This window comes from Mastomys coucha, unplaced genomic scaffold (genome assembly GCF_008632895.1).
Source record: "Mastomys coucha isolate ucsf_1 unplaced genomic scaffold, UCSF_Mcou_1 pScaffold22, whole genome shotgun sequence".
In the NCBI taxonomy this organism is placed as follows: domain Eukaryota; kingdom Metazoa; phylum Chordata; class Mammalia; order Rodentia; family Muridae; genus Mastomys; species Mastomys coucha.
In genome coordinates, this window is record NW_022196905.1 from 28,808,823 (window position 1) to 28,826,223 (window position 17,401).

The 17,401-nt window shown below is 40.8% G+C and overlaps 1 protein-coding gene across 2 annotated transcripts in view; it reads left to right on the plus strand.

Moving 5' to 3' along the window:
• Positions 1-17,401, plus strand: part of Fam193a (family with sequence similarity 193 member A) — a 127,467-nt gene that overhangs the window by 41,765 nt on the left and 68,301 nt on the right. Inside the window, exons 2-4 of one of the 2 annotated variants that reach the window (XM_031341051.1) lie at positions 6,239-6,481; positions 16,205-16,362; positions 17,012-17,179. In XM_031341051.1, coding sequence (XP_031196911.1) covers positions 6,239-6,481; positions 16,205-16,362; positions 17,012-17,179 — 569 coding nt within the window. The remainder of the gene's footprint in view (positions 1-6,238; positions 6,482-16,204; positions 16,363-17,011; positions 17,180-17,401) is intronic. The other variant, XM_031341052.1, reaches the window with a different exon arrangement.

Consider the following 17,401-nt stretch of genomic DNA (forward strand, 5'->3'; position numbering starts at 1 on the left):
TAAGTATGGAAGGATTCAGTCTCTGTTTAGTAATTAAGTTACTTCCTAAGAGTGCCTCTTGCTTGCAGAAACTACATGTGCTTGAGTTCTGGGAAAGTAGTGAGAAAAGTGTAAGCCGGCAGGCAGGCAGGCAGGCATGGATAAAGTGAGGCAAGCTGGAAAGCAAAACTATGCATTCTGATATTGCTGTACATTTTGGTCCCTTCAGTGGATATTGGGTCCTTTACAGTTCTAATAACACTGAATGTCCACTGAGAAGATAGGCAGGCAAAGGATACTTTGTATTATGATAAATGTGTCTATATAAAGTTGTAGTAATTAGCTACTGGAAGCATGTATTAAGAGTGAGGAGCAAAACTTGGAGGAGAAAAGAAACCACAGTGGGAACATAGCGAATTGCCCATTGTATTTGATAAAGGAAGGGAGATTGGTGTTTCAGAGTGGGAGATGCTAAGAGGCAAGGTCCAGCAAAAGGACTAGTCAGGTAAAGGGGCTAGCTAAACTGCAGAGATGAGTACTGCCTCCCATAGAACATCCTCTGGCCTCAACACGCATGCTGTGACATACATGTGGTGAACCCATACATATATAAATAAATGTTAACAAAATTCTTTTTAAGCAAAGTGAAAACCATAGTCCTGGATGGAATAGGAATGTGTGACTGCCAATTTTAATCAGGTAATTAGCTGTTATAAGGGGTATTTCAACCATCTGAGGGCCTCATATGTCTTGTATGATGCTTTGCTGAGGATTCATCTGTTTCAGAAAGCAGAATATGAAGGAATTTAAAGTAGTAGCTGTTGTGGTTATGTACAGTGTGAGCTGGCCTTGCGCGTTTGGAGGTGAAGTGGGGAAAGAGATCTGAAGATTAGTATGGATGGGGGTACATATGTTGACGTAGCCTTTCCCAAGCCTTCATAGTTTGCCACTCTCATTTGAGAAGATACTTAAATAGTGAAACATCCACCAATATGAACTATATTGTATATCACTTGGGAAACTTAGCAACAAGCAATGCAGGCGTGCCATCACTGTCTGTTGAGCCCTATTCTTTCCAAACATTAAGTGCCCTGAAGAAGAGTCCTGCTTCAGCAAAAGATCACATGAGTCTGCATCACATGACACAACCAGCAATATGTACTCAGGCTCTTTTCTGATGATAGCCAAATTATATTAGAAATCAGTAGTAGATATATAGAGACCCCCAAAATTAAGAAACTAACCATACTTTTAACAAAGTCTTTGTTAAAGAAGAAATCAGACAATGAAATTTGGCCAGGTGTGGTGGTATATGTTTTTAATACCAGCACTCAGGAGGCAAAAGTAGGTGGGTGGATCTTTTTGTGTTTGAGGCCAACCTGGTGTATGTAGAAAGATCCTATCCAGGAAAAATGAAAGCAAACACAAAAGGTGAAATTTAAAATGATTTTAACTAAAGGAGAGTTAAAAATACATCACAATTGGTTAAGTATAGCTAAATTAGAATACAGATAGAAATATCTATGACTAACAACCTGGATTATATAAGAGGAAGAGCTTTAATGACCTTTAAGATAGAAATGTAGTCATTTTTATCTGAAGTTACTAGAAAGTGAAAATAACATAGGTGTAACGGTAATAAAACAGAAACTTCCTACAGAAACCCATAGAATCAAAAACTAATTCTTTTAAGAATCAGACTTAGAAACTTCAAGCCAGATCAAAGATTTGGATACGGGACCACAGAAGATTGAAGGACATATATAAGCACAAGGAGAGATATATGCACATTTATGTTTGTGGATACTTGTGTGTGGGTACATGTGTGCATATGCATGTGGAAGCCAAAGTTGGTGTCAGGAATCATCCTCAATAGCTACCCTACCTTATTTGTTGGTGTAGGGTCTTTCAGTCAAATCCAGATCCCCTGTTTCTGTCTTCATGTGCTGGAATTACAGGTGGGTCACCACACCCACCCAACATTTACATGGATCCATATTCTGGGGATCTGGGAATCCATATTCTGGTCTCTGTGCTTGGATAGCAAGTACTTGAGCCATCTCCTTAGTCCTTAGTTCTGTGACTTTCCAATCATTTGTACTCATGGTGCTCAATTATATATGCAACTGTACTCCATCTTCCAGAGTGTCTTATTCTGGAATACAAACTTTATATTAAATGAGAACAACATTCAAGCTGACCTTTGGCTCTTTCCTCTGGTCTAACCTATCCTGTCTCTTGGGATTCTCCTATGGTATTTAGTCATTGACCCTTTAGGCCCCTATGGGTCCTACCTTGCTTTTCTCTATCCTTCCTACAAGTATAAGCTACCTCTTCTTCATTCAGAACTGCCTGTAGCAGCATGTCTATGTCATTGTCCATAGAGTTTATTTTCATACAGTAAAATTTCTTTTTAAGATGGATATTGGGTTATGTCTTCTCTTGTGTGAGAACTAGAAGCTAAGTGATATGTCCTTTCTGACTATGCCCACCTGATACAGAAGCGTTAGATCCTTGGCTTGCTTTGTGCTAGCATAGGCATATTTCAGATGTGTGTTCTCTTCTTTCAGCACGCTTTGTTTCTCTTTCAGCTCTACAAGTAGTTTCCTTTGGGTCTCTGCTGTGTCTTTTTTCTATAATTCACTCTTGATAGTTCAAACCTGTAGTCTCAGCTACTTGGGAGACTGAGGTAGGGGGATTGACAGAGCCCAGGATTTTGAGGCAAGTTTGAGTAATACAGAAAAATACCATCTCAAAAACAAAAACAAAGGCTAAGACCCTACCACCTGTGGCTCTGAGCTTACCTGTTCAATGCCTTTTAGAAAAACAGGGCCACTGTTCTTTGCATTTTATTCTTGTCTTTCCTAAAAGATGGTCCAGAGTAGAGATTTCAGATGTGTATAGATGTGTCTTTTTTAGAGCTGTTCCTGACCCATCTTTTCTTAGGCCTCACTTCTGGCTCATCAGCTGTCTCATTAGCTCTCCTGCAGCCTGGGGTTGGTGCTCTCCCCAGCTCTTCTTCCTTCAGCTTCTGTTCTTTGTGCTTGTTCTCCTACAGTTAAGTGCAGATGATATCTCTGCAGGTACTTCCTGACAGAGGCCTTATTGCAACCTGAATGGAGGAGCATTCTTCCAGTACCAGCACTCTGTCAGTTGCTCCTAAGATATATTTTTTACTAACATTTTTTTTTCCGAGATAGGGTTTCTCTGTGTAGCCCTGGCTGACCTGGAACTCACTCTGTAGACCAAGCTGGCCTCAAACTCAGAAATCTACCTGCTTCTGCCTCCCAAGTGCTGGGATTAAATGTGTGTGCCACCACTGCCCGGCCTAACATCTTTTTTTTATTTGTTCATTTTTTTTAAAGATTTATTTATTTATTATATGTAAGTACACAGTAGCTGTCTTCAGACACCCTAGAAGAAGGCATCAGATTTCATTATGGATGGTTGTGAGCCACCATGTGGTTGCTGGGAATTGAACTCAGGAGCTTTGGAAGAACAGTCAATGCTCTTAACCGCTGAGCCATCTCTCCAGCCCCTGTTCATTTTTTTTTAAAAGATTTATTATTATATATAAGTACACTGTAGCTGACTTCAGGCGCACCGGAAGAATGTGTCAGATCTCATTACGGGTGGTTGTGTGCCACCATGTGGTTGCTGGGAATTAAACTCAGGACCTCTGGAAGAGCAGTCAGTGCTCTTAACTGCTGAGCCATCTCTCCAGAAAGGATCTAGCCTAGGCTGGCCTAGACCATTTCTGCCTTAGTCTCAGAATGTTAGGATTGCAATTAGTAGTCTAAACTCTGATGATCCTGTGTGTTCTTCCAGACATTGAATAAGTAAAACCTTACTACTGTGCCCTGGTGCCTAGGTACATGGTAGGCTCTTAGTGAGAGGTTGAACATCTCTGATCCAAAAAATCCAAGATTTGAAATACTACCAAGTTCAAACCATGTCCGGTATCAACATGAGACTAATAGACAAAAGTTCCATCACTAGATCCCATGTAATGGTTGCAGTCACAGTGCTGATGCACTTAAAATGTGGATGGAGTTGCCAGGCAGTGAAAGCACATGCCTTTAATCCCAGTACTTGGGAGGCAGAGACAGGCAGATTTCTAAGTTCAAGGCCAACCTGAACTACAGAGTGAGTTCAAGGACAGCCAGGGCTATACAGAGAAACCCTGTCTCAAAAACCAAAAAAAAAAATTAAAAAAAAAATATGTGTGTGTGTGTATGTACACATATATATGTATATGTACATACACACACATATATATGCATATACATATATATATATAGAGAGATGTGTGTATACACATATACATACACACACATATATGGATGGAGTAACACTGGCTTCTGTCTATGTAGGGTTCATCTGAAACAGAAAATTTTCATAGCCATAAATTTTGGGCCTACCCCAAAATTATTTTAATATATATTCAAATATCCTAGAATCTGAATAAAGCTGAAATCTTTTTTTTTTTTTCTTTTCTTGAGACAGAGTTTCTCTGTGTAGACCAGGCTGGCCTAGAACTCAGAAATCCGCCTGCCTCTGCCTCTCAAGTGCTGGGATCAAAGGCATGTGCCACCACCGCCTGGCAAAGCTGAAATCTTTTTTTTTTTTTTAATTTATTTATTTTATGTGTATGAGTACACTGTAGCTGTACAGATGGCCGTGAACCATCATGTGGCTGCTGGGAATTGAACTCAGGACGGCCCCGCTTGCTCTGGTGTAGTACTCTGTAGCTGTCTTCAGACACACCAGAGGAGGGCATCAGATCTCATTACGGGTGGATGTGAGCCACCATGTGGTTGCTGGGATCCGACTTCAAGACCTTTGGAAGAGCAGTCAGTGCTCTTACCAGCTGAGCTATCTCGCCAGCCCCCAAAGCTGAAATCTTAAAGTACTTTTGGACCCATGTATTTGGTGGAGAATTAATGGGTGTCTTTCGTCATGTCGTATTACATTTCTGGCCTGGCTTTTGGTACACTTGTGCCCAGCATGTGCATGTATAGCCTGTGACCACTGATCTGACAGTTATTCTGTCTGTGACAAGAAAAGGACAGGCTTAAGTGAGGTGAGTTTTGAAATTCTCATGATGTTGACATCCCAGGGCTCTTTGTATGGAAAAAGATGAATACTCTTGTACTATTTTGTTTGTTCTTTGGTGGGGATCTGGGCAGGGGAGTTCGTAGGCTATACTGGGGACTCTCCTCACCCTGTCACACACTGAGATAGCTTTATGGGTATAATGGGTTCAAACTGTTTCAGCCATTATCAGAGCATGTAAATGAGAAAGACTTTCCTTCACTCATTAATTATTTATTCAACCCCAGATTTTATCCTCAGTGCCTCTGTGTAGCCTGGGGCCCACTTGGTAGCTCTGGTTGTTGTGGGCCAGTTGTGTGTGTTAGTGCACATTCACAGTCTGGTTCAATGTTGATGATAGTCTAAGGAGAGACATGCGAGTAAGGAAAGATCTGAGGAGCTGGCTTGGCAAAGACAGCTGAACACTAGAGAGGTATGAGATGTTCTTCTCATCTGATGGCTGTGATAGGAAAGGCTGAAAAGGGGTCTTCCTTTACTGGGTGCTGAGTCTCAGCCAGCCAGCTCCTGCAAGGTCACACCTGCCTGAGTGGACAGTAATGCTATAGGAGAATCCATTTTAGTTATCTGCTTTAGTTATCTGTCTTGTTCCCTGCTTTTGGTGGTCTTGGTACTTTAAGTCTGTTTCCATACCTACAACCCTTAACTTTTTTGTGTATTCCAGAGGATCTTTTGCTTTAGGTCTCTATTCCCACATTTACCCCATAGTTTTGAAAAAGCAGCTGTTGAAATTAGGCCGTGAATTCAGCATTATGCCTGAGAATTTGTGTCTTGGGTATGTGGCTGCCATGAGATTGTTTTCTGGAGTTTAGACCAGGGATGAGCCTCTTCAGAGATGCTTCTAAGCTAGAGCTGCTGCCTTGTGCAAGACCTTGTGTGCAAGTACGTCTGGTATGTTGTTTCATGTTGAAATCCGAAGATACATGCTGATGGGTTTTCTTGGCCGAAGTCTAGGTGAAGGGGGAAGTACTTCTTTATGATGTTCTTATTTTATTTAAAATATCACATTTCTAGAGTATGATGTTCAGCTTCATATGTTTTCTAGCTAATATTTTTCTCTATAAATATACATATGTATAATATATATATTGAACAATCTTGGCTTCCTGGCTCAGGTTTTGAACATAGAATTTTTTTTCTATTCCAGACTCCTTTTAGTTTTGGCATGAATCATAGGACACCACCCTACCCCGCTGGGGATTATTGTCTTCTATGCAGAAGTGAACGGAAAGACTCTTCATTCTTAGAGAGTGGAGTTAAGACTGCGAGCAAATTGGCCCTTTCCATGGCTCCCAAGGGCAACAGCGTGCTGCACCTGCCGCTGTGGGTATGCCCAGACTGCCGGAGGACTGTGGAGAAGGAAGAGAGGCACAGCGGTCTTGACCAGCCGGTGAGTGGCTGCAGCTTCAGTGGGCTTCTTGCTTCTCTCTTGTGGGTGGTGGGCTAACTGGCAATGAAAGGAAAGGATTTTCATCTGTCATCAGAACGCTTTCTTCCACTCTGTCTTTTGACTAGTGCCAACAGGGATGTCTGTCCTGGCCTTTGTTGGCCACACCAGCAGCAGGCGGAGAATACCTGCTTCCCTATTTACAGTCAGCAAGCTGGCTTTTTGGTGCATTTCAGCTTTTCCATCTGACCTCAGAGTTTCTTTAGTGATAAAGTTTCCTGCAAAGCTAGTAAGACATTCATGTGTTTAGTTCTAGACAATCCTGTGTACTGGTAACTATCTGAAAATTATTTCTGTAATGCACTTTGAAAGCCTGACCTTCTCCATCCCTTGATTCCTGCCTGCCTTCCCTTACTGGAGACTATTAGGCTTGATCTAATTGTGGTCATAATTTAAGTCTTAGTGGCTGCTGTTCCCATTAGGCTTTCTTATCTCTTTATTTGTATTCGAGGAGATAGCTTTTTCAACCATTCCCATATTCAAGGCTTTTCTCTTCCCTTTTATTATTTTATTTTTCTTTTCTTTTGACTGCTGAATGCAAGAAGTTGTTTTCTGAGTGACTTTTCTTCTGATCTCTTGCTTTTTGTGGCCGGTAACAGGCAACAATCCCTGTCTTCTGTTTTCAGATTAGTGCCAGTGGAGTTTTGAGAAGGATTTGGCTGTAGTATGGATGGCTCTCCACCTCCAAGGCCTAGGCCTCTTCATCATTGGCCATTCAGCTGGCTGAAGACAACCGCAGCTTCAGTGCCAGTGTTGGTGGCAAAGTTTTAGTAACTAAGTCTGGGGTTTCAGTGCTGATGAGACTAGAAGTTAGTGTTTCTCTCAGCCCTTCTCACAAGCCATTTCCTGGTTTGTCTCTCTTCCCTAGCTCATCTCTGACTAAATATTTCACTTACACAATGTGTCTTTTTTACTATAGTATAAACTCCATGAACACAATTATTTTTGTATATGTTTTAACCAGGAGCAGTTAATCTGACATATCTGATACTCATTTGCATTAATTAGTAATTGAATGAATAAGCAAAGGAATGAAGAAAAGCTCCTGTAATCTCTTCATCAAATATTCAGAACATAATTAGTCTGAGATTTTCTTTTCAGATTTTTTCTTTCAGTTCCATATAAGTATATATTAAATTTTGATCATTTCCCCTTCCTTCAGTAACCTTCCCTTATTCTTTCCCCCTTGCTCCAAAAACCTTCACAAGTGCCCTCCCACTTTCATGTTTTTTTTCTTTCTGTGAGCCAGGAGTTTGATTAGGGTTCTTGGCATGAGTGTTGGAAGTAGGGCTTAGTTATTGGAGCTTATGTTACTTAACAGAGGCTTTACCAGTGAAGAAAATGATCCCCATCCCAGAAACCATTAGTAATAGCTCTTCAGGGAGAGATGGAAGCCTCATGAGCCCTTCCCAATCCACCTGTGCAGGTGCCCCTTTTCATATTCACTCTCCCCCATTATATATATATTTCTCCTTTTAAAATTGTATGTGTGTGTGTGTGTGCGTGTGTTTACACATGCATGCACATTTGTAGGTGTGTCTGTACACATGTGTGTGCATTTGTAGGCTTTTGGGTTGTTTCCATATTTGGATCGCTTTGGGAAATACTTGTTTTTGTACAAGTTTATCTGAATGTCCTTTCTCCATGTTGCTGCACAGACTAGCATCTGTGGTCAGAGAGTGTTGCGGAGGGAGCAGGAAATTCAGGCAGCAATCCACAACAAGGGAGGATATCTTTTTTGAGCCCTCTTGTAGTATCCTTTAGAGCTCATAAAATGAGTTGTGTCTGTTTTGGGGAGAATTTATGTGGAACTGGTGTTTCCCTTTCTTCCTTAAGCATTGTTCTTGCTTATGTTCCCCCCATTCTGTTTAGTCAAATGCCAGGCAGTGGTTAGAGAGCACATGTCTGATGCTGTTGCCCATCAGTGACTTTGAGGAGGTTGAATACATATATTTACTCATTCTGGGGGTACCAAACAATACTTTGCCTCACACTGGAGAGGCTGAGAATTCCAGTAGTAGTATCCACAGGCTGAATGTCTCCACAGTCTCTGTTGCTGTAGTCCTAGAGAACACTGGAGTGCTGCTCATCTTCAGTTAGTGCTGGAATCCTGAATAAGTTGGTTCTGTTACTGGTAAAGGAACAGATCACTTAAAATCTCTATGTATTTTTATCCTTTCTTTTTTTAAAAATCAATGTTTCCAGTTTTGTTCTACATGGTTTCAGGATGTATACTGACTGAGCCATTGAGAGTACAGGCAAGATATTTAAGGTAGGTCTTCCTACTTCAAATAATCTGATTAAGAAAGTTTCTCATAGGAGTGCCTAGCAGTTGAGGTTTAGTTGGTTTGAGATGCAGTCAAGTTGACAATCATGAATAGCCAGCACACTCCAGATAGCATTTTTTCTGTAGCCACTCATTTCCAGCCTCGTTCATGTTCTGTGTACTATTGTGCCCAGAAAGTGAAAAGATTTATTTATTTATTTATTTACATACACACATACTTACTTAAACAGCATTTCTCTTTGTAGTCCTGGCTGTTGTGGAACTTACTCTGTAGACCAGGTTATCCTTGAACTTAGAGATCTCTGTCTCTTAGATTTTCTCTGTCTGGGATTAAAGGCATGTGTTCAAAAGGCAACTTTAACATATTTACTACATTTTAAAAAAATTATTTATTGTAAGTATTTGTGTATGTGTTGGACTCATGCTATGGTCTGAGAATAACTTATAGGAGTTGATTTGCCATGTAGATTCCCAACAATTGAACTCAGGTTGTCAGGCTTGGCAGCAAGTGCTTTCATTCACTCAGCCATCTTTCAGGTGGAGCCCTCTTATACATTTTAAAGTATCTCCAGCTTGGGCATTGGCCAGCTGAGCTTCCTGCTCTTCTCTTGCTGTGTTGATTTTATTGTGACACTGTATAGTTAGAAATTATGGTATATATTAGATATTCTGCATTCAGTTAGCAGCATTTGCTAATTCTGACCCATGGTTGAGTTTCATAAATGTTGCATATGTGTCTGACCTGGGTAGAAGGCTCTGTGTGTATCCATTACTACAGCTGTTTCTGAACTGTGTGCCAAACCTTTCTCCACTCTACATTTGTGTATGTGTGCTTCATCTACCAATTTCTGGGTGAGATCACTTAAAATCTCCTATGTATTTTTGTCCTTTTCTTTTTTTAAATCAATGTTTTCAATTTTGTTCTGCATGGTTTTAGGATGTATATTGACTGAGCCTGTTGAAGTTACTTATACATTCTCTTCTTTATTGGGTGGGAGCCTCATGGAGGCACCTTCTTCCTTAAGGGTGACTTTTCATTCTGCTTTGTAACTTTTATTCCCTCTTCTCACCTTCTCCACTCCTTCCTATATCCTCTGTTGTCTCTGGATAGTGTGTTTTAGGTTTTCTTATGCACTCAATAGAAAGGTAGACTTTCAGGGTGTGGTAGTATACACCTTTAATACCACCACTCTTGAGACAGAGCCTGTTAGCTGTCTGAGTTGGAGACTAGCCTGGTCTTATATAGTGAAATACAGTCTAGCTAGAGCCACATAGTAAGGCCTTGTCTCATAAAAGAAAGGAAGGAAGGAAGGAAGGAAGGGGGGAGAAAAGAAGGAAAGAAGAGGGGAAGGGAAGAAAGAGGGAGAGTGGGTGGGCTTATTTGGATTTTCTAAGTTTGTTCTTACTGTGAGTTGGGCCTAGTTGCTTCCTGTGGTGGTGGATGTGTTTGGTGTGGACTCTTACCACAGAGAAATCAAGTGCTGCCCCTTAGCTTAGGTCCTATTGTGACTCTAGTTCTTAGGATTGCCTTCCTTGATCACCTTCTGGCCTCTGTTAGTAATAGCACTGAAGCACCTAAATCTAGACGCTGTAGTTTGATTTTTTTTCAAATGTTTAAAATTTATAACCATATAATAATCATTCATTGTAATTGAGGATTATTGCTGTGTACTAGTCACCTGTGTGAATATAATATATTTGGGCTTCCAAATTTTGCTGTTAAAGATTATTTTTTTGGATCACAGTTACAAATGCTTTTCTCTGTAGATAGATGGAAGGAGTTCCTGAGGTATAAAGTATTTATAAAAACAGCTTGATTTCCTATAAAATCAAATATTATATTTTCATAAGCAAAAATAATTGAGTGATGAGAGTGGCAAAGTTTGCATGTTTTGGAGCTCTCTTTCACTCTAAGTTGTCTTCTGTGTACTGGTTCATCTTTAGATCCAAGTGCATGAAAAACTACTTCAGTGTCCTTTTCTTTGGTTTTAAGTGCCCTAGGCTTCATCAGATGACAAGATGGTTCAGTGAGTAAGCGTTCTCATCCCCTTCAATAAAAATCCTTAAACATGTATTCTCCCTAAAAAATTTTTAAAAATCACCGTTACTACTAATTATAAATTCTTTAAAACTATTTGTAGTTGGGTATGATGGCACATGTCTTTAAACCTAGTGCTTGAGAGAAAGAAGCAGGTAGCTCTCTGAGTTTAAGGCCATCCTGGTCTAAATAGTGGTTTTAAGCCAACCACAGTTACATAGTAAAATCCTGTCTCAAAATAATAACATGAATACATGTGTAATAAAATAAAATTATATTTGTAAGCAGCCTTTGAATGTGTGTCCATTTGAGACAGTGTCTCTTTCTATGTAGTTCTAGTTCTGGCTGTCTTGGAACTCATTATGTAGAACAGGCTGGCTCTTAACTCTGAGAACCCCCTTTCTCTGTCTTCTGAGAGCTGGAATTAAAGGCATATGCCATCACTCCCAGACTGTAAGCAAACTTGCTCCATGTTTGACTCCCTACACTCAGCTGCTGGGCTCTTCCATACTAACCTACTTACCTTGAGCAAAAGGATTATCAGTCAGATAGCTGGACTAGCCTTACACACCAGCATTAGCTATTTTGAACACTATAAAGATGTGTTGAAAAAAACTAATGCATTGTAGCTGACTGGTTGTCTGTACAGTCTGAAGGCACAGCTTCATCCGGTGCTGTTTGAAAAAATTAGGCCAGTTTTCTAGGATCAAACAGACGAGGCATCATCAGGTTCCAAACCATAGCCTGTGTCCTTAACAACTGTGTGCTCTGTTTTTATGTTGTTTGTAGAGAATGGATACCTTTACTAAAGTATTTGAAGTGTCTATACCAGAGAGTAGACGTACATTAGCTTTTTGGCACTGTATATATAGGAAAGAAACAAAAAAGGATTGAGTTAGTGGGAAAAGACTGAAGTATAGTAGTGAAACACTCTTAGAATAAGCTTAAAAATACTTTATGATTTTATACCTCATACTGTAGTAAAAATATAAAAATGCTAAATAAAAGGGACAGAGACTAAAGAGGTAGGCACAAATTAAGATTATGATTAATATGAGGGTTTTTTCTTAGACTTTTTTGAGTACATATACATACATTCATGTATGTGGAGGTCATAGATTGACATAGATTCACCTTATTTTTTGAGAGCTTTTTAAAATAGTGTATGATCAGCCGGGCATGGTGGCGCACGCCTTTAATCCCAGCACTTAGGAGGCAGAGGCAGTTGGATTTCAGAGTTTGAGGCCAGCCTGGTCTACGAGAGTGAGCTCCAGGACAGCCAGGGCTATACAGGACAGGACAGCCTTGTCTCGAAAAACCAAAAAAATAAAAATAAAATAAAATAAAATAGTGTATGATCGATGGCATTGCTGTTCTGAATATTTCACATACTAATTTACTCAAAACCTCAGGGTCTCTCTCATAGAACCTGAAGTTCACTCATTTGGCTAGGTTGATTGATTGGTCAGTGCACCCCAATGCATTCTTTCCTGTCTCTGCATCTCCAGTAGTAGGATTACAGCATGTACAACTGCTCTTGGCTTTTTACGTTGTGGGGGCATTGTACTGGATAGAACTCGGGATCTGATGCTTATATAGCAAGCACTTTACTGATTAAGCCATTTTCCCTTTTGTCAGAATTCATAATTTTTGTTTGTTTGTTTGTTTTTGTTTTTGTTTTTCCAGACAGGATTTCTCTGTGTAGCCCTGGCTGTCCTGGAACTCACTCTGTAGACCAGGCTGGCCTTGAACTCAGAAATCCACCTGCCTCTGCCTCCCAAGTGCTAGGATTAAAGGCGTGCACAACCACCGCCTGGCAGAATTCATAATTTTTAATGTGAGCACTAAAGTTCTATCTATCTATCTATCTATCTATCTATCTATCTATCTATCTATCTATCTATTATCTATTGGTCATTTGAGGATGCTATATGTGGTTTAAAGTAGAGGAGGAACATATAAATCTCTTTTGTTTTTTCATTTATTGTGTAAATTTAATGTTTAAATTTACCCTGAAGTTATTTGGGGAAGTTATCTGCTTCTGAAAGGGGAAGAACTTTCTCACCTGGGAGAAAATGATAATCCTGACCTTCACTCATGCAGCATTAGGCCAGTTGCTGGCTTGGTTTTGGTCTTTTCTTGCCAGGATGCAGTTTTGCTGTTTCAGATTTTGCTTTATTGAATTTATGTTTTCCTTATGACATAGCAGTTTCAGAATGTTAGTCCATGAACAGCATGGTGGCAGGCAGGAAATCAGGGTGCTAGAACAAGCTGAGAGCTTACATTCTCACCTTCAAGATGGAGTCAGAGAGACTAATAGTGGGTCTTTTTGTTTTGTTTTTTGTTTTGTTTTACTTTTTAGCTTCACTTAAACCTGCCATTGTCCCAAGGAGAGGTAGGTTCTGCTTATCTCACTTGTTCCTCTTGGCCTTTGTTGTTCTCATTTTGTTGGCAATTTGATTGTCTAAACTGCATGAGAATGCATTCGAAGGGTTATCTAGCCCAAACCTCCAACTCTTCCACATTCCTTACACAAACCAGCTCTAAAGCCTATGGATCAGAGTCAGGTTTATCATGGAATTTATCCTGCTTTTTTGTTCATCGCTCTAATAAAGTACCTGATGGAAACAGCTTGAGGTCAGAGGTTTACTTGGGTTTACAGCTTGAAACTTGTGGGGAAGATAGGGTGGCAGAAGTAGTAGTCTATGGTGATGGAAGCTTACCACGCATCTTTGTAGGGGCCAGGAAGCTGGTCATTCCAAATTTCACATTACCTAGTGAATAGAAAATAATTGTCATATTTTGAAAAATTGTGTCCAGTTTGGACAGAACATAAAGTGGCCTGAGATTCAGCCTAAATAAGTACTATAAAGTACCATATTCAGGGATTTAACAGGTAATTACTGTTATCTTATTTGTCCTTTTATCACTGGAAAATGTCACTTTAGTTGTGGTTGCCATGCCAGCTATCACTGTAGTTGCTTGTACATAATATGAGCAGGTGTACCTACTTTCTGTTGCAGTGTCAAAGATTAAAAACTCCAGAAAGTAGGAAAAGCCAAGATTTCAGGTAGCAATTTGTAAGAGAAGAGATTAACCATGGTTAGTGTACCAAACAGAACTTGGCCAGCCGTCAAGCACTTCATCAGTAAATAGTAAATCTTAACACAGGGAGAAACTAAACAGTGTCAGGAGATCATCAGATACTCAGATCTTTGAAGTGAGCCCTGAACAACATAATGGTAACTGTCAAGAGTAACCAAAGCTGTGGAACTGAAGAAATCAACTTGTAGAGGATGTTGTTATGATCCACTGAAGAATAGAGGCTCCTCAGGGTGCTACAGGCACAGTTGGGTGTTAGCAGAATTTCCCTCCCTGGAGAGAATATGTCGCCAGTCTCTGTTTCTTTAATGACAAAAAATGTCTGGTAGTATGAGTAAGGGAGGAAATATGCAGGGAACTTTGAGGTCCCTTCAGTGTTCTTCTACCATCCTCTGCCCACATTTGAACATTGTACCTGTTACTTACATAGTTCACATGTGTCTGTTCATCATCAAGTGTGGCAGAGTTGGATATTAAACTGAGGCAAAAATATAAAAACAAACAAACCCACCAAAAATGACTTGCTTGTTGTGTTTCAGTGGGGGATCTTTTTGTCTGAGACTTGTGTTATAGAATTCCATCGGGCCATCAGAAGGCACACCAAGGTTAGTGGAAGAGCACTATAGGCAGAAGAACAAGTACAGTGACACAAAAGCAGACCGTTGTTTCAGACAATTTGGAAGGCTTTGATAAGAAGCAAGGAGTGTATTCCAAAGTGATACAGAAATTAAGAGAAGATTTTAGGCAGAAGAGCCCATGAACTCTCTCTGGCTGCTGTTTGAGAGTGGGTAAGGGCAAGTGGAGACCAATAGAGAGCCTGGCCATCACCAGGTGAAAGGTGGCAGGTTGGGCATGTGCTAGTTTGAAGTGAGCATGGATGTGGGCACGAGCTGGGAGAGAATCGTCAGCCTTGTACATTAAGTGGCTGATCTGCTGCTGTGGAGAAATCTGGTGATTCTTATCACCAGGAAAAGCTTTGTCTGCCCACTTATCTCTGGGCAGGATGATGGCAATCATCTGTAGAAGAGAGGATAGGAATAACTGTGGGAGAGGCTATGTCTTGTGTCCTTGTACTTCTCTATTCCAGAGTGGAGGAGGAGGCCTAGGAAGAAGACATTTACGGTCTAGGTTCTTGTCAGGCTGTACTTGGTAGGCTTGATGGCCAACCAGCACTAGGTACTTACTTCCTCTGGTCTAGGATGCTAACTGGACCTTCTCATTGTTCAGCACCTATTTGTGTGGGTTCTTTGCTGGTGACAGCTCCTTCTCCCATGTGGTAGTGACAGTACAATTCCCTGCTGTATCTCTTGTGTAGGAAGCGCTTGGGTTCTTGGGTTCTTCCACTTCAGAGTCTGATACTAGTGTCTATGTGCCAAACCTTTGAAGCACATTAGCCTTGAGGTATTTGTTTCTTGTCCAGCAGTAGCCTTAGGGTGGTGTAAAGGGGTGTATGTGTGTATTTTATAGGGAACAGGAGGTATAGGAGACATCGCTCACATCTGACCCTTTCTCTTCAAGAAGCCTGTCCTAGGCCTCAGTGTTTCACTCTCTTAGGTCTGCCTAGAGTGATCTCAAGCCTTCTTGTCCATGGTCAGAGAAGACAGTATAGGTTCTGGGCCCACTGCCTTTGTTTTCAGGAAGTTGTCATATCATATCTTTACAAGTGCCTACTAGAATGATTATCACATGCTGTTTAGGGCACTGGAAGGCAAGATTGTTGGTCTTTTCTTTTTTTCCTCCCTCCCTCCCTTCTTTCCTTCCTTCGAATAAAATCTGTTGGATATTGTCATGTGTTGGTAAAAACCATTGGAGGTAAGAACAGCATTGATCCAGATAAAATCTGGAGTTTATTGCCTGCCTATCCAGTGTGCTGCACACTGAGGCAAGAAAATGCACGTTGCATAACGAGTTCAAGGCCAGCCTGTGCTGCTGTGTAGGAGACTCTGTCACCTGATAGTCCCTTTTCAGCTCCCCCAGAAGTTTGCTATATAAATTTCAGTTTATTGTAACATTTTTCTAGTAGGCATTTTTGTTTTGTTTTGTTTTAAGACAGGGTTTTTCTATGTAGTTTTGGCTGTCCTAGAACTCTCTGTGTAGTTCATGCTGGTCTCAAACTCAGAAAGATCTTCCTGCCTCTGCCTCCTGAGTGCTGGTATTTGCCTCTAAAAGGCATTTTTAAGAAGTCAGTAGACAATTGATGTCATAAACATAACTGGTCGGTTGTATTCTATTTTTAAAGCAGGGCCAAGATTTTCTCCTTCACTCATCTCTTGGGGGTTCCCAGCCTGAGACCAGTGGTGCTGGGAGGCTAGCCCTAGGCACACAGACCATGACCTCATCAGGACTAGGCACCACGCCCTCAGATGCCTGTTCTTGTGAGGCCTGCAGTGAACGCAGGTATGTATTGTGTTGTGCCACTTATGGGTCATGGGTCATGGGGTATGTAAGAACATGTTTTGCTTGTCTGGGACATGGGATTCTTTTGACAAATAATATATGACAAATAATATATGATAATATATTTCCCCAAGAGTAAGACATGACTTTTCTATTATGAGGGAAAAAAACTATACAAAAGGACAAAATTATTGCCTTTGAGAGACTAAACACTAGTAAGCTGGGCCATATAAAGAGCAAAATGGGAGAACTCTTAGAATTTAAAGAAGTGTCAACTCTTGTTTCATGTTGTAATCACAGCACTTGACAGGCAGAGCAGTCTACCTATAAGTTTCAGTACAGTCAGGGATATATAGCAAGACTTTATCTCAAGAAAAAGAAAATTAATTTGAAAAGAAAAATGAGTCTAAGATGAGAATAAAAGATGGGTATGGAAGATGAGCTTTGCGATGGTAGGTGTTAGAAGTTGAAAGAAGAGGGTAGGAGTTGATAGCAAAAGGCTGTATCCCTGGCCTGGAACAAGGCACCAAAGGGTAGAAAGCAAGGACTCTGTTTGTCATATGGGGTCAGAGTGTGGTGTTGAGGAGTACCTGGTGGGAAGTTAGGTAGACTACCTCCCTTAACTCTTCTGCTTCCTATGTTGTCACAGAGACATCTCAGCAGAGACAGACCGGGAACCTCAGCAACTGCAGAACTATTGGTCAGAAGTACGCTACATGGTCCGATGCATATACCGCCAGGCAGGAACCCCGCTGGCAGAAGATCAGGACCAGTCTCTGGTTCCTGACAAAGAGGGAGTGAAGGAGCTCGTGGATAGGTACAGGTTGCCTCTTCATTATAGCCCCATCTAATCCCTGCCCTTCCTACTGTCTGTGGATCCTCAGCACTTGTCCTAAGTAAAATTTAACTGGACTTTTGAGTTCTCGATGAAACTCGGGTCTTCAGCAGATAACTGAAAACAGAAGACTTCTGGGTAAAAAGTTGTAAGTTCTCCTTCCCTCCCTCCTTCCCTTCTTCCCTCTTCCCTCCCTCCCTCCCT